The 16,634-nt window shown below is 37.9% G+C and overlaps 1 protein-coding gene across 2 annotated transcripts in view; it reads left to right on the forward strand.

Moving 5' to 3' along the window:
• The window catches only part of RhoGEF3 (Rho guanine nucleotide exchange factor 3), a 104,432-nt gene that overhangs the window by 58,029 nt on the left and 29,769 nt on the right, over positions 1 to 16,634 (forward strand). For both annotated transcript variants that reach the window (XM_066282253.1, XM_066282254.1), the window contains 3 exons: positions 7,892 to 7,997; positions 10,278 to 10,378; positions 12,487 to 12,569. In XM_066282253.1, the coding sequence (XP_066138350.1) occupies positions 7,892 to 7,997; positions 10,278 to 10,378; positions 12,487 to 12,569 (290 nt within the window). The remainder of the gene's footprint in view (positions 1 to 7,891; positions 7,998 to 10,277; positions 10,379 to 12,486; positions 12,570 to 16,634) is intronic.

Genomic DNA, 16,634 nt, shown 5'->3' on the forward strand with positions numbered 1-16,634 from the left:
TGGAACCCAAAAGACACGAATTTTCATATTTTTCAATCGTTCCCAAGCACAGCCGAAAGGTACATATGTGACCACTCTAATTTTTCATTGATTTTAAAGAGGGAAAGATCTGCATTCCACGGCGCCTGAATATTTTGAATAAGTTTTAGCAACATATATTAGGATATATGTTCTGTCTACTAATTAAAAAAATCGAGGATCGCCATAGAAAACAGACGTTGTCTCTTCCATATCCAATGAAAACGTGCAGAAGGTGAACTTATAAATTTAGTAATTATAAAATTTTATTAGCATAATTTGCTCATGGTGCCCCCCTTTTTTACAGCAGAGGTTCAGGTGACGTAATGCTTCCGGTTCTATGATTCTTGTAAACCACGGGCACCATTCGTTGTGTTAAGGGTTAAAGAGACCTACAGGGCAACCTTTACACGTTGGAGAAATCTAGGTTTTAGAGGACGATGTGGAAACAACGAAGTGGCGAACAGAGGGTGCGTGACAGAACTAAATAAATAGGAACAAGAAGAGAATAATTAAACATTACAGGCAGCAATAAACATGCCGCATAATAGGAATACAATGGATAAATGAAGGAGAGTGTTACAGAAATTCATTAATTATTCTGGTTGGTAGCAACGGAATATTGGAAGGGTGAAGGTTAAGAATCTGATTTTATTTTAATGAGACAGGACGATAATAATTTCCGACAATGAAGCAGGGGTGGCACCGACGGGTAAACGACGGAGTGCAGACAATTACTCATTGTTTCTAGGATTAATATTTTCCCGAGATATAAGAAGTAAATTGTGTGTTAATCTCCGCTATTCAATGAAACTTGTTATAATCTCTGGAACTTTCTTCGCGGAGATTTGATCCGTGGTATGAAATCACGATCACTGGAAGACCACTAGATGAATAATAATCAACTTGGAAATCACCACGCGAGAAAATTATTATTTCATTTTTCAATAAGCTGAACAACTCGCTGAAAAAAAAACAAAATAATTAAATTTAATTAATTGAAATTTCAGAAATAAACATCTTGGAAACTCTCCATTGGCCGTGTATTTCTTTTACTTGAACGAAAGACAAATTCTGGAAAATATGGCTAAAATCTCTCACTATATGACTAGGGCCTTATGAGAAGGCACAGGACACAACCAGTTTTAAAACTACTGGGTTGGTTAATGCTACGGATTGGCGATATAGACCGATATTTTAGAAAGATCGATTATTGCAGTACAAATATCGATCCAGTATTTCGAACTAGTGGCTTTAGGATGTTTACAGCATTTAAACGCTTTACAACATTTTGGAACATAGTGCCCCTGCAGGCTTTACCGCAACGCTACCGTGGTACTCCTCAAGTATTAATATAATTGAGAACTCGCAGGTTAATGTAGCGCCATCCCTTATCCCAAATCTACGTAACAGACTAAAGGATGAACGTTAAATCTCGATGTTCCCCGTTTCCAGAGCAGCCTCGCAAAGGGGGGAAATATTGATTTTCCGGCGGGGACAATGGTGGCCGTTAACCGCGTGGTTGTTTCAGTCCGACTGCTCAGACAGCGCTAAAATTTCCGGAGTTCAACGTGCTATCGCACTTAAGCAGCTTTTAGTTTATTTATTTTCTGATTGAAAACAAAAGGACAAATGGACAATAGTGTCGGGAATACGGTATCAGATGTGTCCGATTCCATTGTTCGAGTTCCGCGCCAGTATGCTGCTCCGGCATGAAGTTATAGTGGATTTTCTCAGCAACCTGTCACTGTGAGTCTTTGTTAATCAATTTTTAATCACACTCTCAATCAAATGTGGGCTGTATTGAGTTCTATCGTCCTACGACCTTCTGACTCGATACATTTAATCAGGCTTAATTGTGGCTGCCTACTCATCCAAGCGTAACCTACGTATCTATATATAAAGAGTTGGGCTAGAGCCGAGGCAGAAGGTCAGGGCTTCCTCAGTTGAATCATAGAAACCTTGTCGGTTTAGAGGTCAAAATTTGGATTTTATTTCCGTACGTCGTCCATCTGATATCCAATTGATCACACAGAAATTATAAAGAATTACGCGAATTTTAAAATTTTTAGGTGTAAGTTTCCTTTTTCCATGAAATATTCTACGGGCATGCGCATTGCATTCACAACGGAACATGGCACTGTTTTCTCGTGGTTTGTTCAGCGTATATTCCACCCCAGTTATTTGAAGATTCTGAAGATTTCTGAGAAATCCGACTTTTTCCCAACTTTTGCATTTTGTAATTTCCATTACGGTCAAAATGCCACATACATTCCTGCGGTTTGGGACCTTTTTACGGATCCACCGTTCATTCTGGTAGTTGGCAGCTTCGGTCCTATAAATTTTTAATTGAAATTAATTCTGCGGAGCTAAAAATAGAGATGGCAGCGATTTCACTTTACCCCTGTTCCAAAAAGCTCCGCAACAAAATGTGAATTCAAGGTGTCGACTCTTGTTTATTTACTGAAAAGCAACGGTTCGAGGGTCGCTCTCTTTTGGGGGCGAATGAATTATTCAAATCGCAGAAAGTGATGACGATTCTGAGAAGGTTACTGTAGGCTCAATTCCTCAAAACTGGGCATTGAGGACACAGCCTGGAGCTCGATTCGTAATTTACAAAATTCACTATAATACACAAGTGTATAAAACAGCTGTTCCGTCACTATATAACGTGATTTTTTGATTCTTGAAACTCAAAATTCTCTCGCAATTCAGGAATCATCGCTTAAGGTGACCAAATGGTGAGTTCTTCATATGGCAGGTGTTTGAAGTTGCGTAGCAGTAAAAGTCGATAGTTTCGCCTCTTGAACCTTTTAAACCATGAGCCTCCTACAAAATAGATGCTTTCGGGTTCGTGTTTTTGAACTAAAGGGGAACGTAACAAGAGCGGAAAGCAATGCTTCAGCGCAAGCTTCCATGGATTTTTTCGTTGTGAAAAATTCGAAAATGAACTTTTCTTAAACTCTTTTGGACACACTAATTTGATTCGTCGAGTTGAATAAATGAATGAAAGTTTTGCATATTTTGTGATGCTTCTTGTCTAGAGAATTCAGGCAACTTTCGCGTAACTAAAGCCCTTTTGAACCGTATAATATTTAAGGAAAACTCCAATATTTTTGGTCTTTCAAACCAGATAAGGATTGAAAGTTCTACATATTTAGCGGTGTTGCCTGGAGCCTGGCGAACTGAGTAACCTCACGTACTAAAGACCCTTTAAAAGCAATAATATTTGGGTATGGCGATTTTCACACTATTTTCAGTACTTCGAACCGGATAAGAAACCGAACGAGCTGGGCTTTGTTGACTCTTCGAGATGGCTGACTAGAGGAAATAGTGCCACATTTATACGCTTTCAGTAGAAACAATATTTGTGGACATTGCCATATTATTTTTAGTCCCGAACCAAATTAAGAAATTTATTTTATTTTTTGTCAGATTGGTTAAGCCTCGTATTCGTGGGCTTTCACAAGGAGTGTGTAATATTTAGGACACAGATTACAGGATTTTTCCTACACAGACTTCTACATTGTGGGAAAAGTATATAAGCTGACATTTTTGGATTTCAGAAATCACACGGCTCAGGATTGAGTTTTCTTCATCCGCCGGTTCCATTTGATCCAAATTGAGATTTTCTTAAACTCAAACTAAACTTCTGGTTTTCGGTTTATTTTCCCTCCTGTCCGTCCTAAGACACAGTCACAGGTGCGTATGCCTCCGGACGTGTGCTGCATGCTGCACAAAACGCACCTATTTAATACACACACATACTTGAAGAAGCCAATATGTAGAAACACATATTAACGGTTTGCTCAACATCCTCTTTCCACTTTTACTTGAACGCTCATTCCTTTGACGGAGTCGCCATTAAATTTTCCTACTTTTAAATTCACCACAACTTCTCCATTGCGAACCCCGTGCAAAATTATAATATAGAATCTTATATTTCTACACTTTAAACTTAAAAATTGTTAAGGAAAAAAAATCGAAAAACCTCAGTGAACGTTTTTCCCTTGCACATTTGGGCCGCGATGTGTATTAATTCCCGTTACTATTACGATCCCATGAAGCTCACGGGTCGATAAACCGTCATTTACGACACAATAGCGAAATTATTACAATCTCGGGTCATACAAGGCAATTATCACAGCACCAATTGCGGGACAGTGGTGTAATTACGTGGTGATAATTGACCCGAGATCATGGCAAAGCTCCCTGTTTGCGAAAAGGACCAACGGCTTTTCTTCAGCAATGAGCACAACAAACCCTAAGCTTAATTGGATGCTTTCAGAATTTCATTAAATTTCCATTATGACACTGTTTACCACGACGAAAGTGTGGGTGCCTGGATATTTTGCCTTCCACACCCTTAACATTGACGTCAGTCTTATTTGGTATCCATATACCTAATGGATATCCGTTGGTATCAAATTGCGAATGAATGTATCAGGGAAGGATGGAGTTAAAAAAAATACCATCCTTGTCGTTATTGTCGCTGGAAAGATCGAGCAAATGAGACATCTTCATCTATCAGGAGATTCACAGATCAATTTCAAAATTAATCTCTAATATCTCCCCTGTCCAGTTTAGGTATTTTCAGTTGCAACTAATTATTAATAGGACAATTAATGGATAAAGAGCCGCCATACCAGAATTCAAAGTGCATTTTCATGGAAAGTTCCATTTTATTTGTTTGCTTTATCTCCAGCTTTACAGTTTACCTTGGGTCATGTAAACAAATTTCGTTTTAAGTGTAGAATTTCAATGGCATTAATAAGAAATTCAAATATTTACCCTCAATGGGGCTTACGTGATAAATTAAACTGTGTGCTCTATGCTACGATAAAGTTGAGTTAAATTTAATCAGGATTTCAGAGCAAGTACTCTTGTGTGTTTTGTTTGTATATATTCAGGAACATGATACTTGTCTTGTTATCTTTGATTCTAAATCAGTTAAAAACATGAAAATTTCATCATAGGAGATACTTAATTACTGACCGCCATCCGGATTGTCCTGCTCGTCTTCCCTCTCGACGATTTGTAATGTGAACACAACATGGAGCAAATTGTCGAAATTTATGATTTATGAACGAATTTCTTGATAATTTCTACAAGGGCACATATTTTGGCCCAAGTGATAATTTTAGCTACTCATCGATCACAAAACAAGCACCAAATATGGGGCTTTGTCTGTAGCAGGCCCTTAAATGATTAATGTTAGTTCCTTCATTATTCACTTATCCAAGTTGGCTCATCTCCGTTTATGCGTAGGATGCTGCATTCTCAACATCCTCATGTTACTTTATGATAATTTTTCATGAGGATGTTAGATAATTCTAGGCCCTTGTTGGTCTGAAGATATAAAAAATGTGTCGCCGTAAGAATTCTTGCTTTGCGAACGTGGAATTAGTCGAGAAATCATTATTTATATTCGGAGATGGACGCTCCATCAAACTCTAGTGCTGAATGACCTGACACTATGCCAAGCAATCCTAACTCGTCTGTGTGATATCCGCTCTTCCTTCGGATGATTTTGGATTTTAATTTTTATTGCCTCCAAAAAATAAACTCAACGTGTGTATTATGCTTTTATTATGAAACGTGTTACGTAGCATATGTTATTTCTGGCTAAAATATTACCAACGTCCTGCATAACTTGCCTGAGACTATGAGCAAAAGTTGCCACAAAGTTGCTACGTCTACCAACAGTGCACTTTCAAATAAATCTATTGTTTAATAGTTATATTTTTCTATTTTCTACATAAAAGTTTACCTATTGTTCTAGTCTTTTTAACGTTCAAATATCCAAACATTTTTCTGAAGAGGAACAATTTTCAATAACTCCAGAAGACGAACGAAGCCACATTTTCTGGATCTTCTTGACGGTAATCTAAATTCTACATTTGAGAACACCCGCTATTAAGAACACACGAATAATATTGTTTCGAAGATGAATTTTCCTCAAAACGAATGGGTTGAATACGCCAAAATCTTTAACAGGTTTTAACCCCGTATCACTGGTGCCGAATATTGAACAAAACTGTTCAATCTGTTGTTTAACGAACACGTTTCTCTCGTAAATTGTGTATTTGTTTCTTTTTATTTCATTTCTGTTCAGATCCGAATGGAATCTAAGTCAACGAAATAAACGTAGTCGGATAGACTGCAAAGTATCCTTAAATATCGATAATCCGTAACACGGCTTAGTCCCTGTTTACACATTTCCGACCTTAATTTTCTCTCGCAGATTTATATATTTATTTCAAGATTATTATTGATAATAAATTGGTGTGTAATAATTCTACATATACATATGTATGTATCTATGTATCTATCTATGTATAGAATAGTGTAGTTAAATAAGGCACAAATAATCTCTCCCCATAGGCAACCCATAATACACTTCAAATTTGTTATCTTGTGCGGTACAGTCTATCAATGAGTGCATTTCTCTCGTAAATTTTATAATTGTGTTCCTGTACAGTGAATTATTATATTTTATCTGCCAGTATCTATTCCACTAGAATAAACGGAGTCAAATATTCCGCAGATACTCTGAAAATATGGGCGATTGTTAAAATAGTTTAACCGCAATTTTCCCTTGTCGGACACAAACCTGTTCAATGAGCTGCTCCACGAAATCTGATCGATTTTTCGCACTTTATAAATTTAATTACAATTAAATTACTTAGTTACGAAATTAAATTATACCGTAATCTACTTCGGAGGAATAAACTTAGTCAAATGCAGTTTGGTCCATCGATATATTTTCTGCTGTACTTTTCTAAAGTATGGAAGTTTAATCGCAAATATCCGCATTGTAGATTTGAGATGAGAAAGTGCTTAAAATAAAGAGGGACCACTTTAATTGATCTATTATTTTCGATTCGTCCTATATCCGCCATCTAAATGCATCTGCTTGATCTAAGCTGAGGGCATTTGCGGATTTAGATATTCAAAACAGGTATCCACTTTTCCGGTGCGTGCTATCTGCATTTTCATTTATTAGAATTTTCCATTATAATATAAGCAAATCTGGTATCAGCGAAATTTCAAAAAATGATGTCGAGGGACTGAGCTGAATATTCAGCACTTACAGAACCTCGCCATTCTTTGCATCCCCACTGTAGCAAAAGCAATTTCCTAAATGCGTAACTGTTTAAAGATTTTTCCGAAATAAAACTCCCTGAATAAGAGAAGAGACATTTAAAAAATTCATCAAACCAGTGCCAGAGAATAATGGCAAAGGTCGGGTGTGCCTAAATTTAGGTTTTCAAACAATACGGTTGAGGGATTTTCAAAGATTCACGGCTCACTGCTTTCGCACTCTATTCAGCTTGTTCCACACATATGTGTTTTAACTAAATTTCCATAATCCGAGATGTTTCAGACCAGCGGAAAAACAATGCAGTCATCAAGCGTTTGCCGAGTCGATGTATGGTGGAAATTTCCAACCTTTTAGCACCCCGAAGGGTGGTTGCCGTTAGTGCGGCCAAGCTCGGTAAATGATTGCTTAGGGCTTTGGGCAAACCCTTTGTCGACGAGAAAAAATAGTGAAAATTTTCATTTCACAAAGAATTCAATTTTTTGAGTAGTAACCGATAGAGATATTCCAATTCCCTTAAAAGCAGCCGCTAATACCCTGGAAATTAGACTTCAAAGTTGCAGTTAACTTCGTAAAACTGAAATTGGATTGGGAACGTCTCACTCGCACCGTATATAGCATTTCGGAAACTTTTTTAACTGACATCAAGACGAGTTAGAATGGGTTAAATTATTAACAGCAACTGAAAATGGGCTCTGCTTAGAATTCTCTGGATAGTTACCAATTACTAGAGGAGGCACATAAGGTTAACACTTTTTTTTTTTGTTTCAGTGGCCAAATTCCTTGGAGACGTCAGGGAACTGAGAGCCTCAGCTCGTCTCCGGGCATTGTCAGGAAAATCCCCACGCCCGAAATCGCTCACACAGCCCCAGTAACAGTAAGTTTTAAAAAATTCCTTCTCAACATAAAATCAATTGCGCCTCGTGCTATTTTACGATTCTAGAACGCTCCTGCATTGAAACATGTCCATGTTGTATTCTAATAATGTAAGCCGGCTAACATTTAAAACAATGTCCTTTTCCATTAGAGATTTTTGGCACGTACCTCGCCTAAATACATGGGACAGTACGCAGGCAGTACGTTCCGCTTTTACAATCAGTCTATGCGGACGCGTATTCGTCGATTGATCAAAAATTTCACGAATGATAATGATGTGCATCCGTGTCTAGTGAATCATTAACAATAGCAACTGCATGGGTAATATAAGGACCGTTGCGTTTCTAGATAAGACCCATCGACTCTTAGAAAGCATTTCACCAACAGTTTTAACCACTGAAAAACCTAATCTAGCACAGCGATAAATAGCGACAACAATCGATTAATGAAATTATATTTTTCCGCGGAAATTAGATAAATGCGGCATTACGTGTCGGTTTTCCTCGTGAATTCCAAATCGCGGAGAGAAATGAGTTTGTATGCGAACAAGCAATTTAAGTTCGAATCATTCAATAATTCCGGGCAACAACTAGTGCAAAGTGAACTGCAAACACCCACCGGATCGCAGGTGTAAGGGATATTGCATGATCATCTTGAGAGCTTTTCGAGAAGAGAAATGGTCATTTACTTGATTGTAAGTACTCTAAAATAGGGAATTAAGATTGGAAATGAGGTCAGAGAGGACCAGAAAGTTCTAGCATCAGTTCACTTGAATGGCTTTTTGTTAATAATATTAAAATTACCAAGTTGTTATTCAATTTAAACTTTAGGTACGAGCTTAATTTTGTATTAGAGCAATTGAAAATCCATTAGGAAAGCATAATTTAATATTTTAATTAAATATTAAATCAGTTGCTTCAGATGCAAAGAAGGTCTAAACGGAAATCCGAAATATGTTCACAGAGCGAACGGTTTTTGAATTAAATCCTCAATCTTTGTAATTATACAAAATCAAAATTTCTTTTCTTTTATTTTCAAAGTGTCTAATGTGTCTTTCGTACCGATGAAATTGCGTTTACTCTTATAGACCGCTCTCAACCAACATTTCAATATTTTCCATTACTTCTCTACCGAAATTAAAACTGGAAGCAGCTAATAACATTCTTGGAATCGACAGAAACGTTCATTTTGCGCCTAGAGAGTCGGATGTTTTGATTGGGTGCTTCGCAATTAGAAATTAAATTTCACCCCAAAGCTGGAAATAATACAAAAACGTTCAATAATTCCACTAATATTTCTCTATGGAACTTAGGGGAATTTAGTTTAAAAATGCGAAAACTCTTCGCTTTCCCCGCAGAACCCCATCGATGGTTCCTTATTTTAGGCGTTTGTGTACTGCGAGCCAATAACAGGATTTCCAACCCTCCTTCAACCTCATTCAAGCAAATCGTTAGAAGGGTGATTTAAATTAGATAACGAGCCAGAAACTCTTCCAGCAGTCAGAGAAGATATAAATGTACACCTAAAAGCAGTTTCAGGTTTCCCCCTGGGGACTTCTTTTCTTACAAGCCAGAGTTTTAGGTAGAAACTTTCCTACTTGTTTTCAAATTTATATTGACTTGGTCAACTTATTATTGACAAATGGGGAAATTGTTTCTAAACCAAATGAGCGTTTTGTTCTACGAGCGCGCGACAAATGGCCTTGCCGCACGCATTTGCAAACTGACAGCAACAGTTTACCTCAAGTGTATGATAAACATTTTGCCGTACGCAAATCAAAGTGGCATATCTCACTGTCGGTTCTCTCTAAGGGTATTTCACATTGACATTCATAGGGCATAACTATTATTTGTCACTCTTTTTATTAATGCGCATGCACTCGTTGATGAAATATTGTTCTTCACACGTGCGAAAGGGTCTTTACCGCATTCGATTTTTGACCTAATTTCGGTTTGCGTCGTTCAGCCAAATGCAATTAGGGTGCGGTAATGTCACTTTCCACATTTGTTAGGTAAAGTGGCTCTGAAAATTGCCAGAGCAGATAATACTTCCCTCCACAATTCCAAAAAAGGTACAGTTAAGGGCTCTTATCCACACAAGAGGTAAGATACATTGCTTCGCCAGTTTCATGAATCTACCCATTTTCGCCACTCGAGGGAAATACATTTGCCATTTTTAATCATCTCTTCTATTTCGTGCTTGATGTACTTTTCCGTCCCCTCTTTGATTTATTGATATCACTAGACATGTACTTTTCTATTAATCTTGAAATTTTTTTTAGCCTCTGCATGAGGGTCGTCGAGGCCGTTCTCCACTAGGCAACATCAGAAGGAACAGAGCTACGTCAACACCTCAATTGGCAGAGCATCAACGAGAATCGAGGTAAAACTATGTTTTTCAGTTATGTTTTTTTAATAGTTTATAAGTTCACGGAATTAGGAAGGAAATTATTATTTTTGTCAAGTCCCCAAATGGGGACGGAATGATGGTTTGCAGACGAGGGGCCAAATCAGCCGTTACGTGAATAACAGCCATTTCAATTTTCTTCAAGCGTAAAGGAAATCAATATTCAAATGCGTAACCAACTTACTTACAGGAAAAATCACGATCCAGTCGTAAAAATCAACCCTTAAGGAAGGGACCTTTTTAGCGCAATTCGCGAAGTTTCACGTACCTCTCCTTCTTGATGCGTTCTTTGTGATAAAAGAAGCGTCTCTCTTTTACATGAAAATCGCATTAATTTGCACGGAAACGAAGTAAAAAACTGACATTCTCCTAATTAGCACAGAACCAGGACATGCATTACGGTTTGGCTGTGTTATAGTCCACTAAAGTGGGTGTTTGCGCCGTTTTTGTTGCTTCTTAAAGCGCTGCATTCAAGTAAGTGGTAATGGATGCATTAAAAATGCCAAGTAATGTGCAGAAATATACTCTAGTTAATGGGAAATATATATTACATACCTAACGGAAATCGTTTCAGGTACGTTTTGAGAGAAAGTAAGAAATTTGATACAAAGCGTTAAGGGTGTCACTTTCCTTCTTTTGCTAAAACTACTTTGAATAATACTTCGTCCTCAATCTACAAGCGACAGGCATGACACTGATGGATAAATAATGCGAGCGGTTACAATATAATTTATAAACATTACAGTCTACAACACGACAAAATTTCTCACATTGGTTCAGGCTCGATACTAAATTTCTGAAAATATTGTAGAAGCTTCATGCAAGAGTCCCCAATTTCCAGCCTTTCCTGCTCAACACGGCAACGCCGCTTGCGAAGAGACTATTCCAATTTCCGTAGGCAGTCTTTTGTCAGAAATATTTCACGTCACTTTACAATATTACGCAACTAAAGGGCGATGCGTTTTTGCTTAAGTTTGACGTGAGTACCTCTTAAGAAACAAACGCCAATCGTGGCGTTGCCATTGTCACACTCCCCTTAGCACTTGACCTAAACGTTTTAATCATATTTGGTGCGTCCAAAAGTTTGACGAGGTAGAGGGGAATGATGGAGAGTTGCTGGAGAGATTAAAATAGCAAGAAGGCTCCGTCGTTCAAAAAATACATAATTAATTTTTTTTTTTTTTTGAAACTGAGTGGCAGAGAATCGAGAGAGAATAACATCGAAAAAGAGCAGAGGGTTGACATCGCTAAATGAAGATTTTAAGGTTAATTTAATTTTTAGAATCGCTTTTCGTGTCAAATTTTGTCCTTTTTTCGTCTACATTGAACAGCAAGGCGATCCGCATGGACGCAGAAAAACTCTTCGACTCTCGAATTTCGATTTAAGTTAAAAATAATTGGAACACCAACTTTTATGATGATTTCTATTGGGAAATTTAATGCAGAACTGGGGCATTGCCGAACTCATTTCGTGATGGAGAGAATAAAAGGACACAGAAGCAAAAAAACTCTATCTAGTAATTATCTCGCTGGGCTAATGTACTAACGATTTTATGTCTTCTATAAGCTCGTTCGTTAAGCAAAATCATATTATTTTTCGATTATTTATCGATCCCTGAAGTTCGGTCGTGAGAACAGGCCCGCCCAGCATAGGAGCAATAAACAGTAGGAATATCGGCTATAAGGAACCCGTCTGGATCGTGTACCTGTTTAGAGATGGATGGGTATAAAATCAAAAGGGGACTGGGGAGGGGCAGGGAAAAGGGGGGCGTTGCCATTTCCTGGAATAATAAAAATTCCATAAAATCCAACATATGTGCATATCGAATGTCTCTGTTATGTTATTTTAACATTTCAAAGTAAACAGAGCTGGCCTGAATGCAATGCAACCTAAATTCACCTGATTTCTTTAGAATTGAAATTTCTACAGGGATTCAGCTTTTCAGAACATATTAGGTATCGTGTAAACGACGGTAATTAAACAGTTCTAGTTCTATCGAACGGTGATCAATCGATTATTAGCGACTTGCATCCGCTTATTTAGATCGTACGTAATTTAACAGCTTTTTTCTTTAACGTTTCAGAAACTGGCATGGAACTGAAGAAAATAGTGACGAGTCGCTCACTACATCTCCATCCGAGCACCACAACGAAATTACACCTTCAGGTAAGTTTGATTTTCTTCGCAAAATTCCCTATTCAAGTTAATCAAATAGTGCTTCTCCGTGATAATTACATAGAAATATATAGATTCAATCGCTCTCCAACTTTGAACTTCATCTTGCCCAGAATGAAAATAGCTCATTACCCCTCGAAACATTGTTTGCCTTACATTTAATTAAAATTAAGATTTTACTTCAGTTCAGTTTAAAACACACCTGGAACTAAATTTTATTAGGACATGGTTAGAAAAGTTTGCCCAAGTTAACTCTTCAACTCATCCCGTCTCGTTTCTTTAAAATAAATATTGCAAAACTTTCGACATTAATGTCTCAGAATCGGTCTGAGACATGTGTAGCAAGAGTTAAAGTACTGAAATTGACGCTTTTTCGGCTTTTGCGGCTTGTTCCTTCCATGCAAATTAATCAAAGCTAATCTAAATGCAAAACGGAAAATGCGATTTTTCAAGAGTTTTTAAATTGTTCACGTCAGAGATGAGAAAACTTCTAAATAAAAGTTCAATCAAGCTAAAATTTATTCATTAAATATAATTAAACGTATAATCATGCAAAGCGAAACAAAACAGATTACCAGTCATTAAGCTAAATTCCTTCGTGCAACAAACTGGTTGGATAATCTTTCAGCTTGGGAGCTTTTCACGGGAGAAAGTAAATTTGTTCAAATTTCTTCCAGAAAGCCCCGATGAGCGAGTACTAAATTTATTAATAAAACGGAAATATAAAACACTAGTTTAAGACTTGAAAACGTTTATTTTGTAATTTTCCGTTCTTTTGTCTATGTGATTTAAGCAGACGCTCGCTTTTTACTTAAAAATGGCGCCGCATCCACACTTAACTTGAATAATGTTTACAAGGATTTTAATTTAAAACCCCTTAACGTCAAGTTACTGGTGAAAAGAGGAAATAAATTAAAAATGCCCCAGTTTTCGGTCTTTGTAACGTTAATTGTGGAGCAACTCTGTTCAAAGTTTTAGAAGCTCGAGAGGGCAGACGTTCAGTATTCAGTGCTTGCACTCCTAACAAAACGAGGATGCTAATAAAAGACAGCGAATCATTATGTCCATTTACAAACCACGTTCATCGATTTGTCAAGAAAATGGGGAAAAGACGGGACAACGGAAGCACGAACTTGCATTGCAAATTTTTGCATTGAAGATCTTACCGCGTGGGAATGACTTAGCGCCGAACGGGATAAGACGCCACTTCAAAGCTATTGAAAATTTGATAACTGAAGCTGAAATCGCAATCCAGAAGGTGTCAGAGGGAATAATGAGGGATCTGCGGGTTATAACGACATTACTCTCGGTGGCCATATGTCTCCATGACAACCCTCTCGCCAATTATAGCCCACAACATTGCGGTGTCAGGGGGCGGTGGCCACGGCGTTGCTTAATTACGCAGCCGCGGCTACGAGCCTTTTCTTTTCGACATGTGGCTGGCGTTACGGCTGCCACATGGAGAATTCAGACGTCCACACCAGTGCGCATTAGTGCAGCAATATGTTAGACAGACGCGCATACCACTACCTGAATTCGCTTTCTGTCAACCGTAACCGAAACAAAGTTCAGGTTAACCGTTAAGTCACTTTAATTTACGCTTAATACTTGTTGTCGGTAACGGGCAATCGTCGGGGCGGAAAGCAGTTTTATACATATTATGTTCGAAAGATTTCGTCTCGGGATGTAAACGCTTTCCTTAAAGCAATAATGAGTTCCAGGAAAATCTCGTAAAGTAATATATTAATTTTTCCACGAGCTACTACGAAAGGAGACCTAACACACGAAGATAGCGGTTGCGAAATTAAATGCTAGCAGAGGCTTGTGTTAAGAATTTCTAACACACGTGTGTGTTATGAATGATAGGAATGACACTGTTCGTCGCAGACGAGCCCGTAAACATTCAACCTCATGAAAGACAGTATAACATACCAAAACTCGTTAAAATCCCTTGAAAATTGTAGTAAATCAATATTTCTGTCACGTAAGGTTTTATTAAGTTTCAGACCCTTAAAACGAATAATAATTCCTTGGGAACTTACGAAAGTGAGACGAACAGAAATATTCCACGAAATTTCCCTTTGCTTGCTCTATTAGCGTCTCACGACTAAATTTTAGAGCACCGGATAGTTGCCAATTTATGCAAAGAAAAATACGTAGAAACTACTTATGGATTTCGTGGAAAGTGGAATGCAGTGGAAGACTCTAAAATTGACTATTATGGCGTCGAAGGGGAGACATCACTATACGTCTATTCCTCCGCAGGGTTCTTTTCCCACCATACGCACGAAAAATGTTTCAATTTCATAAGGAAAAGTGATTTCGCGGAAATATGAGAGGATGGAAGATTTCTCCCGAGTTTCCAGATTGGAGATATCCTTAAAACTTTTAGATTTCTTACGCATTCGTGCCTGTTCGACTGTTGATATCCACTTTTATTTTCAACTATCTCTTGTAAGAGGCGTTTTTTGCAATCAGAATTCCATCTACATACGTATTTTACATCAGAAGTAGAATAAATTTCGAAAAGAGGTAGCTAATTTTTTCAGCCAGTTCTTCAAGTCATCTTTAACCAGGGAATCGATCTCGTCAATAAATTCATGTTGGTTTAAATGAGAATTTTAGACAAATTTTGTTTCGAATATGTTCATGTGGCAGGGTCAGTGACCGCTGTCCATTCAAAGCCAAACGAGTGTTTGTTGGTTGGTCACGTTAAACGATCCTGAACATATTTTCTGTTGCAAAAAGGTCCCGACGAGGTGGGAACGCGAGCGTTAGGCACCTCCACTTTTCCTTTTATCGACAGTCCTATGTCGAATTATGTTAATATTATATCCCTTGAAGTAGAAAAACATGCAAACTCCTATGTTTTAGAGGTCCCATAAAAAAAGTTTATGGGGGTCAAGTCGGGCGATCCAGCAGGCCACTTTAATTGTCATGTGGCGCAAATGTCCCAATAGCTGTTGAACATAGACATGGGCATGTTACATGAAATATGTTCGGAATTTCTCATAGAAGTCGAAAATGTCATAATATACGTGGAGTTCCGTGATAAAAAAACAAAAAAGTACATTTACCTACTTCGTGGGTAACCCTGTATCCATGTCTGTGCACAACTAAAAACAATATTTGACGTGTTTCACCATTTTCATGAAAAATATTTCCTTCAATTCTTAACGAATTTATTGCGGGATTTTCGGTCCTGTACGAATGAATATGATGAATTGCACGTTACCAATTCAACCGCTGCTTTCACACCCGGTAGAAATGTTCGATTTTTGGGGCGGGTCGGTGATTCTTTAATCGCAACCACAAAAACCGAATATTCTGCGCCTATAACGATTCAGGTACATAAATTTGGTACTACCTGTGGCCCTATGGCCCTGTTGAAGTACAGCCGTGCTCAGTCCTTGGCCGATACGAGCCATCCGACCTTTACATGGAAGTGCAACAACAAATTATGAGTCTCGTTTTCGCTTATGACATTCATTTATTAGAAATCTTAAACCCAAATTGTGCTCCACGTGCCTCATGTTTCTTACGTTGCAATTTTGTAAGGACGTTAATGTGAGTTTTGTGTTACGTTTTAATGCAAATGTTACCCACGAAATACATTCAATTTCGTTAACGCGGTCTCGTGTGAGTCTCCAGTTTACGTTGTAATTGTGAGTATCACTAAATCAAATTGTGATAGTGGCAACATGTTGAAGTTTAAAAGGAAGGAGAAGAATGAGAGTTATGTTCCTTTAAGTCTGAGACGTTTTCGATCTTGTGTGGCACTAGACGCGGATAAAGAAAATGGTAATGGGGCACTTTTTACCCGCGTTGTTTCCCTTCGTTTTGAGTGATATGAACACTTTACAACACCCGCAATTACACTATATATTTACACAGCAGGGTTTAATGTTTCATAGAGATTTCATAAATTTCAAGGCGAATCCGATATTATTCCTTTAAAGGACAGACTATTAAGATGCTGCTCGAGTTAACAGGCAGTTAATTTCCACAAACTGTTGGCAGAGAGATTTGCGTTGGCAATTCAAGAACATAATCAGG

This window comes from Euwallacea fornicatus, chromosome 5 (assembly GCF_040115645.1).
Source record: "Euwallacea fornicatus isolate EFF26 chromosome 5, ASM4011564v1, whole genome shotgun sequence".
NCBI lineage: Eukaryota > Metazoa > Arthropoda > Insecta > Coleoptera > Curculionidae > Euwallacea > Euwallacea fornicatus.